This window comes from Myxocyprinus asiaticus, chromosome 1, assembly GCF_019703515.2.
Source record: "Myxocyprinus asiaticus isolate MX2 ecotype Aquarium Trade chromosome 1, UBuf_Myxa_2, whole genome shotgun sequence".
NCBI lineage: Eukaryota > Metazoa > Chordata > Actinopteri > Cypriniformes > Catostomidae > Myxocyprinus > Myxocyprinus asiaticus.
This window is the reverse complement of record NC_059344.1, coordinates 31,960,895-31,979,509: the sequence shown is the minus strand read 5'-3', so window position 1 is coordinate 31,979,509 and position 18,615 is coordinate 31,960,895. Positions and strand designations below refer to the sequence as shown.

At 40.0% G+C, this 18,615-nt stretch overlaps 1 protein-coding gene across 3 annotated transcripts in view; it reads left to right on the top strand.

Moving 5' to 3' along the window:
- Nucleotides 1-865: 865 nt before the first annotated feature.
- The window catches only part of LOC127449093 (E3 SUMO-protein ligase PIAS1-like), a 98,261-nt gene continuing 80,511 nt past the window's right edge, over nucleotides 866-18,615 (top strand). For 2 of the 3 annotated variants that reach the window (XR_007898683.1, XM_051712295.1), the window contains exon 1: nucleotides 866-915. Coding sequence is in view for 1 of the 3 variants with exons in the window: in XM_051712295.1 (XP_051568255.1) it covers nucleotides 892-915 (24 nt within the window). In the remaining 2 variants the exon portion in view is untranslated. Of the gene's footprint in view, nucleotides 916-10,926; nucleotides 11,048-18,615 lie in introns of all 3 variants that reach the window. The other variant, XM_051712379.1, reaches the window with a different exon arrangement.

The following is an 18,615-nucleotide window of genomic DNA, read 5'->3' as shown; positions in this document are numbered from 1 at the left end:
TTGTATAGCTAATGCGCATGCGCGTCCTGGAGTTGATTGACAGGCGATGTCTGTATCTACACAGTGATTGGCTCTTTTACCTGTAAGGCGGGACTTCCTTTTGTCATCCATTGACTGTTGAGCGCTACAGCTCCTTGCCTGAGCGTTCCAATTTCTCCCATTCATTTGAATAGAAGTGGCCCGTCTCTGCTGAATAATCTGTGTAGCATGTGCACACCACATGGAAAGATCTTCCAAAGGATAGCACATAATTTTGGAGAGTGACATTTGCCCAGCAGAATTTCATCTCATCATTGGGACCATGTTCCTGTGTCATAACGTCATTTTTCATGAAAAGTGATCTGGTATGTCTCGCGACAACACTGCATGTCTGTCATGGATGGATACTTTCTCTCAGTCTTCGGTTGTCATTGCCTTGGTAACTTTCTGTGTAATTTCTCCCAACAATTTAACTGTCTACTCTCCCAAATGTTTATTTATTTTTTTTCTTCACTATTCTGTGTATTCTATTACTCATTATTATGTCTCAATTGTATTATCTTTTTTTAAAATTATTTTTATTATTATTCTACGCGTGTGGCACTTGTATGATTTTATGTTTTCTGTAAAGCACTTTTTTAAAAAGGTGCTATATAAATAAAATCTTACTTCCTGAATGAAGGGATTCGGGCATCCGTGGTCACTGATAGCAGGGTTTATTTTGGGTCGAGTTCAGATGTTGAAATGGAATTACCGGGTTGACCAACTGAAAACAGGCTACAAACAAACTTTTGAACTTCAGTTGTTGTTACTGTTTGAAAAACGTGTGAGCGGCAAAAAGCCGGCACAGAGCTGCGCGCGCGTGCACACCACATGACCCGTCTACGTCACGCCTGCGCTAGCAGTCACAAGATGGCGGAGAGTGCCGAACTAAAGGTAAAACGCTGCGCTCGATTTCTAGTCGGATAGTGAGCAGGGAGATTTTATTGTGCCGCAAGAAGTGCGCGCACTGCTTACCTGCTATATTAAGAGGGCGTTATGGTGTATTTAACCCCAGTTTTCCTAGCTGAAGTTGCACGTGAAGTGTTTTTGCTGTGGAGCTCTTGTAGAAAGCTTTCAGCGTGTTACTGTTGATGTAGAGGGAGCTGTCTGTGCACCGCTCTCCTCAGGGGAATAACCAACTTTAACTCCTTTTCTCCCTAATAAGTCACGCTCAGGCCATCTGTTGCAGATCACTGACAGACTCGTGCTAATTTAACATCTGTTGTTAGATCTTCTATGCGAATTATGATGTAAATGTGCGATGTGCTCGCCTGTATTTGTGAATAGCTAGAACGCTCCATCGCTTCGCGTGCAGGGCGCGAGCGCTGTTGACGTGCTGTCAATCAAGTGAGAGGAAGTGCATTGAAAAGCTGCTTTCAGCGTCTGACCATTTTAGTTTATCACCAGCTTCACTTAGACTTCAGTACTTAAATACCGATTCAACAATTCAGTTCACCATCCTCATGCAGCATTAGCAGAGTTCTGTAGGAACGAGGATGGAAGAGCATTCACCCCTTCATTAAGAGCAGGGGCTGTCCAGTATTGGTAGATTATAATGCTGTCTAGTTTGCTCTAAGTTATGGTTTTATTAGTCTTGTAGCTGTGAGACTCAACAAGCAGTCATGTGGTTGGTTAATGACAGGTAACGGCTATTTTGAGTGTGCATGAAAGCTCGTTTTGATTTGTCTATGTAAACTAAAACTCGTTGTAGAATGATCGATTGTTGGCCAGTTCACAAGAGGAAGTTAAACAATGTTTTAAATGTTTGTTTTTAAATGCATGTGCTTACAGTGAAAGCTAGGCTATGTTGAGAATTGTCATCCTTTCTCCTTCAAGGTTTCATCTAGTCTTTTTGCTTTCTACAAAAGTAGGCAAGATCTAGTGATCTTGTCCTGTTTTGTCATTTTTAAAAGAATAGTTCATCCAAAAATGAAAATTCTCTCATCCTTTACTCACCCTGATGCCATCCCAGATGTGTATGACTTTCTTCCTTCTGCAGAACACAAGTGAAGATTTTTAGAAGAATATTTCAGCTGTGTAGGTCCATACAATGCAAGTGAATGGTGACCAAAACTTTCAGCACATCAAGGCAGCATAAAAGTAATCTGTTCGACTCCAGTGGTATAATCAATGTCATCTAAAGCAATCTAGTTGATTTTGGGTGAGAACAGAGAAAAATGTAATTTCCTTTTCACTGTACAGCTTGCCATTGCAATCTCTAGGCGCTATCATAATTTCAAGCTTGATTACACTTCTTTGTGCTTGGCGCACGCACAGAGCGCTAGATGGCGCTATAGGAAGTGTACTCCATCTTGAAACCATGATCGCCAGTGATACTGCCAAAATCAATTGGATTGCTTCAGAAGTCTTGGATTAAACCACTGGAGTCATATGGATTACTTTAATGCTGCCTATATGTGCCTTTTAGGTTCAAAAGTTTGATCACCATTGACCTGCATTGTATGGACCTATAGACCTGAGATATTCTTCTAAAAAGCTTTGTTTGCATTCTGCAGAAGAAAGTCATACACATTTGGTATGGCATGAGGGTGAGTAAATGATGAGAGAATATTCATTTTTGGGTTAACTATCCCTTTAATATCTTGTGTAATGGGAGCCAGCTGGTACGTGAAAACTGTGCAGTGTGTGTAAACCTCACTCCCCTGGCCTCAAGAGGCACACTAGCTTGATGCTTGAGGCTTTAGCCTTTAGAGAGCAAAATCAAAGCTATAATTACTGTAGATTTGGCTTGCATATAACCTGATATTTTACAGAGTCTCTTTTACATTTTTCCCACAGATATATTTAATAGTTAGTTATGTTAAGGTGGTAAATCATCGGCTTCACAAAATGTTCCCTTGGGTTGGAATAACAGGTAGATTACAGCACAGATTGGCTGAAGGTGTTTTTATTGTGCCCTGTAGATGAAAGGTAGATTGTTGCCCACATGTCTTTTGTGAACATTGTACATTAAATATAGAACATGACATGCATAAGATGAATCAACGTTAGCGAATACAGAAATATTTATTGAATGAATAGTGCAGGACCAATAGAGCAACTTTAATAGCCTGTTCTTAACAGAATTTACAAAGTAAAATTTACTTCACGTATTAAAACAGTCAGGACATTGTTAAAATAATTAAAAGGTAAGCCAAATCTGAGAGAGAAAAAATGCGTTGAAAAGTTGTGCGTATTTCAGGAACTGCATTAGCCAATTAGGGCTCCAACTAAAGATTATTTTGATAATTAATCTAACGATTATTAGAACAATTATTCGACTATTCTGCAATTATTGCAACGGTTAATCGTTAGCTCTTAACCAATTATTCAGCTTGTGCCCTTACTTAAAAGGTTGTAATAAACGTGCTTACTAGCAATCATCTTTTAAAAAGTGCATTGACTGCACAGAGAAATGCCAGTTTCGGAGTTTTTAGTTATTTACATGATCTGCTTCTGTGTTATTTGAACTTTATTAAAGTTAAAACACATTAAATATAACTGCATTTAAGATGTAACCCCGGGTTGTTTCCTTTAAAGATGCCCGACACCCAAGTTTTGCTTCAACGGAGTGGCAGCTCCAGCTCCACTTATTCCACAACGAGAGTGCATCTGTATTTTTGCATTATAATTCCCTCATACTTCACGATCTACATCACCTGAAGCTGTTTGGAAAGTTTAGAGTGCATCTGGACTGTGAGCTGTGTGTTCTTCCTCTCCTCAGTCAGGCACGAACTGCAGTGCTGCTCTCATGCGTCATCATTAGAGTTTAATGTGGTCTCATGTTACGTTAAATGAGATCAAACGACTATTAGACAACGAAACTTTTTGTCCAGAATTATTTATTGTCGACGTTGTTGATAACGTTGACTAATCGTTTCAGTCCTATAACCAATTATCTAATATGATAGCTGTTTATAAAGAATGTTAACCAATAACAGTTAAAAAAAAATATCTAGGAAAGAAAAAAAATTGGCCTGTGAGAAATGTACAGTACAATAAACCAAATGTATTGTTCTAAACATGGCATGCACTCAGAATAAAATGAAGCTGTTTAAGCAGTCATCGTTGAAAATAGCCTTCTTGATCAGCAGGGAAAAATAATAATAATAATAAAATACCTAGCCTAAAATAGTAATTTTCTATGCAACTTACTGAGAGCATACATTTTTGTTGGGATGTTCCGATACCATTGTTTGAGAAAGAGTACTCGCCGATACCGAGTCTGATACCTGTTTGTTTTTTTCTGAACTCAATATCACCCATTTATGTCATTTTTATCATCAATATTGTCTTTAAATAAATAAATCTTTAATCAAATGAAAGTTTAACAATATATTTTCAACATGAAATTGTATTATTTTTATCAAATGTTTATCAAAAATTGTGTATAGAACCTCACTGCACAGTCCTAACTACAACATTGGAGTTATTTTTGTCAAATAAAGTGCTGCATAATAGAGCACGACAGATGTGAGAGATTGCTCAAATACAATACAGTTACTATTGATTTATTAGTATAACAGTGAATTTACATAACTATATAGTAGTGATCTATTTCTGTCATACTTTTTTCATTTAAATTGAGCTTCTATTTTGGCTGAACTTTTATTTTGAAGTGTTTCTGTGTTGTTAAACCAAGGAGCTCTGATGTAATGATGGCAGATTCCCAATCCGGAAAAGCAAGTCACTACGTGAATCACAGTAATTAATAATCCACAAAAGGCTACTAAATAAATAAATAAATTTGTAGTCAGTATTTGACTCGTGCTAAAAAGTGAATTAGCGCTCTGCATGCTGTCATCTGCTACAAACGGAGCTTGTGATGCTCATAATAGTGTTTTCCATATATGAGCCAAGGATCTCTAAAGGTATGAGCAGTTTGTGTGTCTATGTCAGCACAACACCGGCTCCACACATTCACAAGCACTCACATTTAAAACGCTGCACGTGCAAACAACCTATTTCATTAATTCGCAGCTTTTGCTGTTAAATAATCTCACTAGGACATGAAGTGATTTTAATCTGTGTGCTGAATGTTTACGTGATGACATTTGTACGTCAGATGTTATCGGTTTTTGGTATCGGAGCATTTTTACGAGTACAAGTATGTGAGCGTGGTATCAGACCCGATTCTGATACCGGTATTGGTGCATCCCTACATTTTTGATAAGCAAAATGAACATGTCAACATGGTCCGGTGAAAGACAGGACCTGACTCACCGGAGGTGATTATCCTGCACTTGAAAATGCCCATTTGGCAGGAAAATTACTTGCAAGCGTGCACAGATTTAAAGAAGACTCAAATGTAAAAACATCCATGGCAACTTCAGTGTTTCCCATATATGCATTCAGGAGCGGCGCTGCGCCGCTGCCGGATTATATGCTCCGCTATTATCTATTGACATTTCACATGGTTCATTAATATACATGACAATATAACACATGCCAGCACCAGTCAGTTGCATGCTTATGCTGCGTGCAGTCAAATGGGACATCTGTATGAAGCGAAAGGAACCCCACCATATACACGCACATATTCACAGTGTTGTCATCGTATAACAGCCCATCAAATGCTTTTCGCGAGTGCGTATACACACACAACAGAGAAGCAGGAGACCCGACATGGTACCTCTTCTAGCGTAAAGCCTTTTACTCTGGTAACTTCTTTGGCAAAGGTAGTAGAATTATAGGGCTCCAGACTGTGACTTAATGGTCGCATCTTGCAATAATTTGTCCCGCCGTTTTTTTTAGAGGTCACACCGGTACAACTACAGAGTTTGCCAACTCTTGTTGATTATGCGCAAAGCATCTGATTCTGTTTTGTATGAAAAAAACGGAACATAACAGCACTAGCCACTACCCGGATCAATGATCAGCCGGCTAAATGAACAGAGCAGCGCGAGTGCAGAGCAGTCTCGCCCACGCAGCGCAAATAATTATAAATGGCGCTGTGAGAAATGTGGCGTGAAACAAATTTGGCTGTGGAAAAACCCTATAAAAACCCTTAGTGTCTCTTGCCTTGGTGATTTAACGAGTTTAAACCATGTTTAAAGGCACACCATTATAAACAACACTGACCAGAACTTAAATTATAAGGCTGTACAAACCACACATCACCACCCTAACAAAATTGTACCTTGGATTTACTGTAGTAACACTTACAGTGTTAAAGAGGCCATATTATGCTTTTTGGGATTTTACCTTTCCTTTAATAATGTAATATAGCTGTTTGTGCATGTAAAAGGTCTGCAAAGTTCCAAGCACAAAGTCCATGCAAAAGGGAGTTTTTCTCTCCCACAGACAACACTGCTCAAGAACTACAAGAAATGGCTGGATGGTAGTCCAGCCATTTCTTCCGTAAAGTATCTACATCGCTATTTAACACATTTGCATAATGCCCACCTAAGGGCTACTTTGGCCCACCCTCATACAAACATAGTTATGGCCGAGGATGAGTTGGGTTAGTGTTGTCGCCATGTCGAGAAGACGCTGTTTTCTTCGCTGCGAAAGCTAAACTTCTTTTTTTGGACTTCCAAAGGCAAATTGAAGAATAAAAAGTTTATTTTAATTGTTTAGCAGTACAACCACAACCAATGGCGGATTTTCAAGACGGTTACTCCTGAAAGATGGTGCAGTTCCCACTTTGTTGGGACAATCTGGCGCTTCAGGATCACAACCTGTTAGTATGCTTGATTATTTGTGGATTTATCTGCTACCAAGAGTTCAAATTTGGAGTTATGTGTTGTAGCTATGGTGTACACAGCTGTAGGCCTCTGCTAACCTGCTAGCTAATGTTATTGTGTTGAAATAGTTTTGCTAATCAGCTGCGGGCCCACTTTTACCTACAATTGTGTTGAATTATGCAGATTGTTTGTCGTTACTATCATGAATATTGAACAAGTGGAGATAAATTTATTTTTACAAGCGTTAATTTTACATCTGCGATCCACGGTAGTGCTCGGCTAACTTGCTATGTAATGTTATGTTTTGGTAAGGGTTTACGATTCAGCTGTGGGCCGGCTTTTACCTAAAACTGTAACAAAATGGTCGATCTCAAGAGCCTTATATAATTATAAACTCAGCAAAAAAGAAATGTCCCTTTTTCAGGACAGGATAATTTTGTAAAAATCCAAATAAATTTACAGATCTTTAGTGTAAAGGTTTAAACAATGTTTTCCATGCTTGTTCAATGAACCATAAACAATTAATGAACATGCAAATGTGGAACAGTCGTTAAGAAACAAACAGCTTACAGACAGTAGGCAATTAAGGTCACAGTTATAAAAACTTAGGACAATAAAGAGACCTTTCTACTGACTCTGAAAAACACCAAAAGAAAGATGCTAAGGGTCCCTGCTCATCTGCGTGAACGTGCCTTAGGCATGCTGCATGGAAGCATAAGGACTGCAGATGTGGCCAGTGCAATAAATTGCAATGTCCGTACTGTGACACACCTAAGACAGTGCAACAGAGAGACAGGAAGGACAGCTGTTCATCCTCGCAGTGGCAGACCACGTGTAACAACACCTGCACAGGATCGGTACATCCGAATATCACACCTGTGGGACAGGTACAGGATGGCAACAACAACTGCCCGAGTTACACCAGGAATGCACAATCCCTCCATCAGGCTGGACTGAGGGCTTGTAGGCCTGTTGTAAGGCAGGTCCTTACCAGACATCACCGGCAACAACATTGCCTATGGGCACAAACCCACCTTCGCTGGAGCAGACAGGACTGGCAAAAAGTGCTCTTCACTGACGAGTCGCGGTTTTGTCTCACCAGGGTTGATGGTCGGACTCGTGTTTATCGTCGAAGAGGAATGAGCGTTACACCGAGGCCTGTACTCTGGAGTGGGATTGATTTGGAGATGGAGGGTCCGTCGTGGTCTGGGGTGGTGTGTCACAGCATCATCGGACTGAGCTTGTGGTCATTGCAGGCAATCTTAATGCTGTGCGTTACAGGGAGGACATCCTCCTCCCTCATGTGGTACCCTTCCTGCAGGCTCATCCTGACATGACCCTCCAACATGACAATGCCACCAGCCGTACTGCTCGTTCTGTGCATGATTTCCTGCAAGACAGGAATGTCAGTGTTCTGCCGTGGCCAGCGAAGAGCCCGGATCTCAATCCCATTGAGCACGTCTGGGACCTGTTGGATAGGAGGGTGAGGGCTAGGGCCATTCCCCCCAGAAATGTCCGGGAACTTGCAGGTGCCTTGGTGGAAGAGTGGGGTAACACCTCACAGCAAGAACTGGCAAATCTGGTGCAGTCCATAAGGAGGAGATGCACTGCAGTACTTAATGCAGCTGGTGACCACACCAGATACTGACTGTTACTTTTGATTTTGACCCCCTCTTTGTTCAGGGACACATTATTCCATTTCTGTTAGTCACATGTCTGTGAAACTTGTTCAGTTTATGTCTTAGTTGTTGAATATTTTTATGTTCATACAAATATTTACACAGGTTAAGATTGCTGAAAATAAAAGCAGTTGAAAGTGAGAGGACATTTCTTTTTTTGCTGAGTTTATAATTACAAGCTGTAATGTTACAGCCGCTATCCACGGTAGTCCACGGCTAACTTGCTCACTAACTCTTTAATACCCCCGGTAATGTCCAAACAGGAGTAAGCCTCTGTTCTCCGTTCATATCTCAGGCAAAAAAAGTTTGGCTACACCAATTCCAGCAAAAGATGACTAACTTAGATGCACTAAGGAAGCCTGAAACTCGTTTATGGTAAGGGGCATTACATTTCTGACACATGCTCTATGCGGTTGACCAATCACAACAGACTAGGCCAGCTGACCAATCAGAGCAGACTGGGCTTTTTGGAAAGGGGGGCTCTAAAGAGACAGGACCTAAATCAGAGCGTTTGAGCCAGAGGATGAAAATAGGTTTAGCAGAAATGTACAGTATGAGGAAAAATAATGTGTTTTTTGAACAGTAAAGCATGTAAACCTATTCTAGTAGACCCCCAAAATAAAATCATGAACCTGTAAATTAGCATAATATGGGCTCTTTAACAATGAGTATTTTGGCAGATGTGCAATGTGTTTTATTCATACTATATATTTGTATATTATTTATATAGTCCTATTAAATAATACATTTGTTACAATTATGTCAGGTTCAAAATGTTTCTATTTTGTTTTTATAGTTTCTAAATGTATTGTTTGTCATTTCATAACAAAAATGCCATAGTTTGTTTTGTTGAAGTTACTTTTGTAGTGAGGAGCCATGCTTGGTTTTACCAGTTACTACCTGTGATCTAGTTACAGTTATCACTAGTAGTTAAACTAAAGTTAAAACTATGGACACTAATGGAGGAACTATGGCAACTTTTCATAATTATTATGGACCAAGCAATCAGTTTTTCTTTGGTGTAAAATCTGTTCTAGAATCTGCTCTTTGATTGTAGGAAAAAAGTAACTGGCTTTGTTTGCTTTGAGAAATTCAAAGAGATGACTACTTAATTAGTAGTATCACACGCAGAATATTTCAATGTAGCCCAATATAAATTAGGTAGGCCTATATATAAACTTTTTTACAGATGTTACTGTTGCATCAGTGTCAAAATCAATGCTATACTGTCTTATGTGCATTTCAGTGATGATATAATATAAATGCCACTATTTTTATTAATTTCTATTATTACTAAATTATACTATTATACTACTAAATCAGGTGCTGGTGCCATCATCTGTAGAACTTGGTGGCACCAGTGCCACCGCTCCCATATGTTAGTCTGGAGCCCTGTTGTGACATGTTAGATAGGTTTATAATTTCTATTGGTGTTTATGTTTAATAAAAATAGTGAAAGTGATTTTATGTGCACTTCAAGTGTCAAAAGCTCCCAGTAAATAATAAACACTTTCTAAGCATAAACTCATTTTAAGTTATTACTCTACCGAGATGATAAATGCGGGTCCGGCCTCGCAGGCTCATGGACGCGTGCACAGCAGCACCGCTGCTGAAAAAAATCCTCGGGGAAACACTGGACTTGCAAGCCAGTGTTTTGGAAATCCACTTCTCGCACCACCATCAAAGTGATTTCCATAGCTACTTTGCTGGTCTTGCAAGAGGACATTTTCCTGCACATGCAAGAGTAAGAGAGGGAAGTAGCATGCATGGCCTGATGTGAAATGCAACTTTGTATACATCTTCTCAAGATATCCTTTTTTTAAATAAAACTTGTAACACTAAAACGTCCAAAATTTTACAACAAGCTCACCTAAATCTCACGGGGGGTCAGAAATAAACAATTCACCCTCCAGAGGCCACACTGTCATGTATCAAGGGCTGAAAAAGCACTCATTCATTAGAGTAGCAGTGTATGTGTTATTCCCTGAGTCCTGCAAAAAAGATCAGCCCTGATTCTAGGCATGATCGGCCGACCGGCGATCACAGACTTAAGATGCAGATCTGCCGATTTAGATCAGTGGCTGATTGATCGGTGCATCCCTAATTAATATATTATTTATATTATGTACATCGGTACATAGGCCTAATAAATTAATATTATTAAAACTGACTGATTCACATACCTGTATATGTCAGATGGAGCGTCAGTGAGATGGTGATGAGAAATGTAACAGGTTTATAAGAATGATGAAGTTATCTGTTTGAAGCATTTCTCTTCACCCAGATAGCAATTTACACAAAGCAGTTTTGAGCAGTAACTTTAAGCTGAATTGTGTTCCTTTTTTTGATGTTAAAATACCTTCTGCTATACAATCAATTAATATGCACAGACATCTACAAGTTGGTACATAGGTACATTTTCTAGAAAGCTGTGAACTCTGGGTCTTTGTGGCGCTATAAAAATTCCTCTGTTTTGCAGTATCTTTGCAGTCCTTTCTTGTTCTTTTTACTTATATGTCAGGGTGATTTGTATGTTACAGAGATTCAAGGTATGTTCCCCGGAACCTCAATTGAATTTCTTCAGGACTGATATGGTGGATTGTGGCCAAGACTAGAGGTGTGAATCTTCACTGGCCTCACGATTCGATTACGATTCAAAGGGTAATGATTCGATTATAAAACTATTCTCGATGCATCACGATGCATCTTGTCCTTCAATTTCTTTCTCAAAATAGATTTTTTACTCTATATTTTTCCCTTTCAACTTTTTATTTAACAGCTGTTTTAAAAAATCAGAACGAGTCACATTACATAAACTGGCCTTTTACATTCAGTATGAGCTGTGAACAAAACATGGAACATCCACAATATTAAATAAATGGTCCTATAGTTTAAAAGAGTGTCTCAGTTTTTTAGTTTCTTTCTTTAGAACCTTATAAAAAAGCACAAGAAAAAAAATATTGGTTATCCATCTATTACTTCAGCTGATTATATTATTTTGTTTATTTTTGTTTAAGCATTGTAAATCATTTAATAATATTTAATTATTTAAAATTAATCTATGCCATGCATTTAAATTTTTAACCACAACTGGAAGTTGTCCAGGATGAGAGATATATCTGCTTCTATGAGAGTGCAGCTGTCAGCTTCTCCTCTCTTCACCTGCACAGGTGATAGTAAAGCGGTTTAGTTAGCGCAGTTGTTGCTTCAGAAATGTATCAAGCATCTCGTATGCACTGTTCCATCTGTTTGCTCTGCGAGTAGAAGATCGCACGACCCTGTTGCAAAAGCTACGATGGATTTCAAACCTTTATCATCAGGTGTGCGCACTGTCCTGACAAGCGAGTTACCGTCAATAAAGCAAAAGCCAATGAAATGGAGAGCGTGCAAGAGTAGAGAAAGGCATCGGGAAAAAATAAAATAAGGAATTAAATGAAAACATCAACATCTCCCGAACCACTGCCTCATCATTATTTTCTTCTGTGTTTTCCCCCGTTGTGTGCAAATCAGTGCAATAATTGGTGCGAGCTTGTCTTTCATTTTGTTTGTTGGCTTGTTATCACGAATAAACTCTCCCGTTGCTATGTGCGTGGGTTTGTGAGAATTTCGGGGTTGTAGTTTCATTCGGGCACAAATGGTCATGTGTTTGATACAGCTGGTCTGCAAACAATCATGTTTGTGCACTTGACTTTAGTGTGTGCACTTAACTCGCATCTTTGTTTCTATATCTGTCTTTGGCGCGTGCCACTGCTCTGCCGTTATTTAAACTGAACTCAGAATCGATTCTGATTCTTTTGAATATCGATTCAGTATCGTTTGAGTATGAATAGCGATGCATCGCTGAAATGATTTTTTCCCCCACCCCTAGCCAACACTATACAAAAATTAATTTCTAAAAATAATTTCCATTTAGATAAAACTGAACTAATCCCAGATTGGAAATTTGACTCATGGATCACAATACTTATCTATTTAGCAGAGGAATTTCTCATATTCGTTTACTGTGATGCAGTTAGTCAGTGGAGTTGCAGTGTAAGTGAATATTAGGATTAGAATGAAAGATTCAAGATTTTACAGGAACATGAATATTTGTCATATTCATTTCCAGTACTGATTTGTAGTGTTTAAACTGGGGATGTGTGGGACTAGTCGACTAAATGGTTCTGATGCTGCTAGTCAACACTGGAATTACTAGTCAGTTAATATTATTCCCCATTAATCTGTTTTTTTATTTATTTATTTATTTATTTATTTTTTATACACATTTACATTTGGCTTTATATTTTTTACAAAGACTGCGCTTAAAGCACTGTCATGTTAATGTTATACATTTTAAATATAATTAATAATACAAATACTATTTAAAAAAAGAGGATATCTGGAGCAGATGTACAAAGTTTCATTTCACATCAGGCCGCACGTGCTTCTTCCCTCTGTCACTCTTGGCACACAGGGGAAAATGTTCTCTCATAAGACCAGCAAATTAGCTATGAAAATCACTTCGGTGTTGGTGTGGGAAGTGGATTTTAGACATATTGGCTTGAAAGTCACTAAGGATGTTTTCACATTTGAAATTAAAATTATTTACCCACCAAGTGAGCTTTTTCAAGAGCAGGATATTTGCCTCAGGTGAGTCAGGTCCCGTCTTTCACTGGACCAGGTCGACATGTTAATTTTGCTCATCAAAAAAGTATGCTTTGAGTAATTAGCCTAGCAAATGACTTTTAGAGGTATGCCTATTTTTTTACCCTGCTGATCAACAGGGCTGTTTTCAACGATGTGCCGACTGCTTAAATGGTTAAACTATCTTTTATTCTGTGTGCACGTCATGTTTAGAATACATTAGGTTTATTGTAGGCTACATCACAGGCCTATTTTTTTCTATCCTATAGCTATTTATTTATTTTTTTTTACATCGTAACTGTTATTGGTTAACGTTCTTTACCGAACAGCTGTCATATTAGATCAATGGTTAATGCACGACTGCACGTTGTGAAATATGTGCAACTTTTCAGCGCATTTTTTCTCTCTCGTAAAATTTATTATTTTCAACAATGTCCTGACTGTTTTAATATGTTAAGTAAATTTTACTTGGTGAATTACATTTAGAACAGGCTATTAGGGTTGCTCTACTGGTCCTGCATTATTCATTCAATTGTTTTCAATCGCTAAAGGTGAATGCGTGTCTGTTCTATATTTAATGTACAATGATGATAATGCAAGGCGAGCATTATCATTTCATTTATGATCACATGGACAGAAAGCAAAGTCTCAAATTTCAAAATATCAAGTTGTTTTTTTTTTTTCTCCCCAATTTGGAATGCCCAATTCCCAATGCGCTCTAAGTCCTCGTGGTGGCGTAGTGACTCGCCTCAATCCGGGTGGCGGAGGACAAATCTCAGTTGCCTCCGCTTCTGAGACAGTCAATCCGCGCATTTTATCACGTGGCTTGTTGAGCGCGTTACCACGGAGACATAGCGCGTGTGGAGGCTTCGCGCTATTCTCCGTGGCATCCATGCACAACTCACCACGCGCCCCACCGAGAGCGAGAACCACATTATAGCGACGACGAGGAGGTTACCCAATGCGACTCTACCCTCCCTAGCAACTGGGCCAATTTGGTTTCTTAGGAGACCTGGCTGGAGTCACTCATCACGAAAATATCGAGTTTTGCCTCGATATGGTTCGTAATATTTTTTGGTTCGCAATATATATCGAAATTCGATATTTTGTCCCATTCCTAATATTTAGTGTAGCCTACAATGGTGTTAATGCAAGGCAAGCACATCACAGATAAATGCCCCTTTATCAGCGGAATTTAGCTTCGGATTTGGCTGTTGGAAGTATTTTAAATGGGTTGCATAAACGCAGTGTTTTTTGACTATTTGTGTTTCCTTCATTTTAGACTAGTCGACTCCAAATTTTTCATTTAAACATCAGTGAAATTAGTCGTTTTGCACATCCCTAGTTTAGACAACACAGTTGGTAATTAAGCTGTTTTGAATGTATGTCATTTAAATCTTGTTATACATGCAGGAATTAATGGTTGTGAAAATACAGATGTTTTCTTGTTTGTTGTTGTACATCAGCCCAAAGGAACAATAAGTATGTGTGTACACACAAACACACATTCATAGTTTCATATTTTTATCCATTTGATGAGATCCATTTAAAGACATGTTTTCTCTCATTCTCTCCCTCTAACATACACACTCACGCTCTCTCTTACTGATGTGCACATTGCCCCTCAGGCTTTATCCAGCTAACTCTGGCCACACAAATAGCCTCCATCAACACAGATATGATTAAGGTAGGGATTTTCTGTGTGGGTGTGTGTGTTAAACATATCTCCCTTCAGCAGATGTTCTCCTACCTGGCACTAGCTCCTGTACTAATTTCAAGGGGGTTTAGCTCACACTGCACAACCTCGCACATAATAAAGTAGGGGTGGGTAAAAATATTGTTTTTCCGATTAATCGCAGTCTTCATTTGAACGATCTTGACATCGATTCTTAAATCCCAAGATCGATCTTTCACTCGATCTTTCACTTGTGCAACCCTCTACTGCAATGAGAGGAAATCACTCGCATTTGCAACCAAATTTTGCGCTATGCAACTAAAGTGAACATGTTTGTCAACTGGCTGGTATATGTTTACATTTCACTCACCAGTAATTGTGTAGTTTAGTTGTGAAGTGTTCAGCAGCGAGATGCTTTCACAGTGTGTTGAGAGTAAAAGTTGTTCCATGTAATGTGTGTCCAAGAGCAGATCCACGCAACCCATTTGTCATTAAATACGGTCTCTTTTAATACCCTTTCTGTTCTTTACAGTCAGTTGTTGATCAAAAACAACTACAAAAAAACCCATTTAATTCTAATCATGCATCGCACAGATGAGGTAAAGCCATTCGAGTCCTCTAGTTAATGTGCTATCTTCTACAGATGCTCTTTACAGAAGTGCTGTTTTTTTGTTAAAGAGACAGTACTGGTTTTAGCACGTTCAACAAATCAATGTAAATACTTGTAAATAGTACAAATTATGCAATTTAATAATAAATATGTTATAGTAATATATGAAATATAATATCTTATTGATTTAATACATATATTACATTAATATTTTCCTAATGTACCTAGATGAAAGGTCCCCTGTATAATTAACAGCATTAGCTGGGAGATAATTTATTTTATGTGTAAGCAAAAGGGACATTATAACTGAATAAACCCTTATGAATCTATTGAATCGAAATCGAATCGAGAGCTTGTGAATCGGAATCTAATTGAATCAGGAAATCTGTATCAATACCCAGCCCTATAATTTACAGTACAATTCACCTCAGGCTGTGCATGCTTCCTCCCTCTCTCACTTGCAGAGCATGCCGGAAAATGTCCTCTGGCTAGACAAGAAAACGTCACGTTACGTACGTAACCTCGGTTCCCTGAGAAGGGAACGAGACATTTGCATTTGCTAACGCATATGGGGAGTGTCCTTCCACACGACCTAGTTGAAACCTCTCTACAAAAACTAATCTATCTAATATTTGCTATGGTGTTAGAGCTGCATCTTTTTAGGCGTGAAGCTGTCCGCTATAAAAGCAGGCACGCAAACACCATTCTTCTGAATTTTCTGAATGAAGGTCAAGGAGCACATTGCTCACACCTCAAAAGAACTCTGAGTCTTGTAGTGCAGCCAGTGTTCGCAATGTCTCGTTCCCTTCGGCTCAGGGAACTGAGGTTACGTACGTAACCGAAACGTTCCCTTACGACTGAGTACACTTGACATTGCATTTGCTAACGCATATGTGGAAAAGAATCCCATCATGCCGCACTACACGACATAACCTTCCAGAGAGGAACATGACGCCGCAGTCGCGCGGGATGGTGAACGACATGAGTATGCCACAAGTGAGTGACCCTTATGTTGGGCAGAGCACTCAGAATGGATATATGAACTATAGTCATATAGTTTGAATTAACCCATTCACAAACCCAGTTGGGAAGGGAGTTTGTTTATAATGAAAGTGCTTGTGACTTCATGGTAAATTACAATGGCCTGAATGCAGGCGAGCCTGTACTTAAAGGGAGGGGCATAAGTATATGTTTGGCAACCGTTCTAAACAGAGAGGACTTGTGAAGAGAGAGACATTACGTCTAGGTTGTAAAACCTTGCAAATGTGTTTTGAGAAGACCATCCTGCTGCAAAACTTGTATGTGTCTTACTTGTCTTGTAAGACACACCATTCATCCATGCCCATGAGGAGGCCATGCCTTTATTTGAGTGTGCTTTAACACCAATTGGTCAAATCTTACCTTGCAGCTCGTAAGCCAGGGCAATCGCATCAACGATCCAGTGAGAAAGTCTTTGCTTGGCAACGGACATTCCTTTCGTGTGTCCTCCATAGCACACAAAGAGCTGATCAGACAGTCTGAACTGGCGGGTGCGCTCAACATATGCGTTTAATGCCTTCACAGGGCATAAAAAATGCAAGGATTGTTCCTCATCTGAAATAAATGGAGGAGGGAAGAAGGCTTGAATGTGAACTACCTGCGCTCTGAAGGGCGTGGTTGGAACCTTAGGCACATAGCCTTTCCTGGGTTTGACAAACTCAGACAACTCCAGACATCAATTGTCAATTGATAGTGCATGTAAGTCACTGACCCGTTTTACTGAGGCCAGAGCCAGCAGTAGTGCGGTCTTAATGGAGAGCATCCACAAATCAACAGAGCCAAAAGCTCGAAGGGGGCCCCTGCGTGCGCTCTTAGGACTAAAGATAGGTCACAAGTTGGGACTGTAGCAGGCTGAGGTGGATTTAATCGTCTTGCTCCTCTAAATTATGTTTGCCTATAGTGCTTCATGTGCGTGATATGCAGATATAGTCACCACATAAACTTTGAACGCTGACAGAGTGAGTCCTGCGTCTAAGTGCTCTTGAAGAAATATGAGAATTTCATGTATAGGGCAGTTTACTTGGTCTTTGCCATGTGTAAGACACCAATCAGTGAACACATTCCATTTTAGCGTGTAGAGGCATCTCGTGGATGGCGCTCTGGCCTGTAAAATGGTGTTCATGACATGTCAGTTCTGGTGTGTTTAGTGTGCTCTGTCCAGGGGCCACACATGCAGGTTCCACAGCTTGGGCTGGGGATGTCAGATTGTGCCTTGTGCCTGAGAGAGGAGATCCCTTCTCAGCGGTATTTCCCATGGCAAGCTGTATAACATCTCTGTCATTTCCGGAAATGATAGGCCATTTTGGTGCAACCAATAGAATCGTTTCCTTGTACTCTCGGACTTTGTATATGACAGAGTGAATTAGGCACACCAGGGGAAACGCATATTTGCGTTTCGCCGGCCATTTTTGGGCCATTGTGTTCGCTCCCAGTGAGGCTTGGGACTTCTAGAACCAGAGGGGACAGTGGGTGTTCTCCACTGAGGCAAATAGATCAATTTTTGTTTTGTCTAAATATTTCCCAAATCCTCAAAACAGAACAATGAAGTCTCCATTCGCCCGGTATCACGCCTTGGAGTGACAATAGGTCCGCACCATAACTCAGATGGCCTGGGACACATGTCGCTCTCAGGGAAATGAGATGACACTCGCTCCACAGGCAGAGGTGACGCGTCAGTATTATTAATGGCGGTGAATGAATTCCGCATGGACGGTTTATATACACCACAACGGTCATGTTTTCTGAGCGAAACTTTACAGTTCGCTGTTTCTGACTGAAAAAGCCTTCATGGCTAGGAATACAACTGATAGCTCTAGGCGGTTGATGTGCCACGCCCTCTTCGCACCTGACCAGGTGCCGAAAGCCAGGCGTCCGTCGCACACCACCCCCCAACCTGTGTTGGAAGCATCCGTAGTCATCACTTTCTGCCTGAAAATCTGCCCCAGTGTGACACCTCGCTGGTAAAAAGCAGGAGCTTTTCCAAGGTGCTAGAACAGCTATACAGTGGCGAGATATAGTGATGCGCATGCACCCATGGTGCAAATCATGTCGTGGCACACAGCGCTTGAGCCAGCACTGAAGAGGTCTCATGTGTAAAAAACCTAATGGAATGACGGTGGATACCGCCTCCATTAACCCCAATGCTTTTTGAAACGGCTTCAGTGGAAGTGTTCTCCCCAGTTTGAACTGAAACAAACAGTGTAGAAACCTGAACGTACTCGCTCATGAGGTGCGTGTGCCTGCTCAAGGTGGGCTCCCAAAGGAGATTTGTTGGCTGGGGCA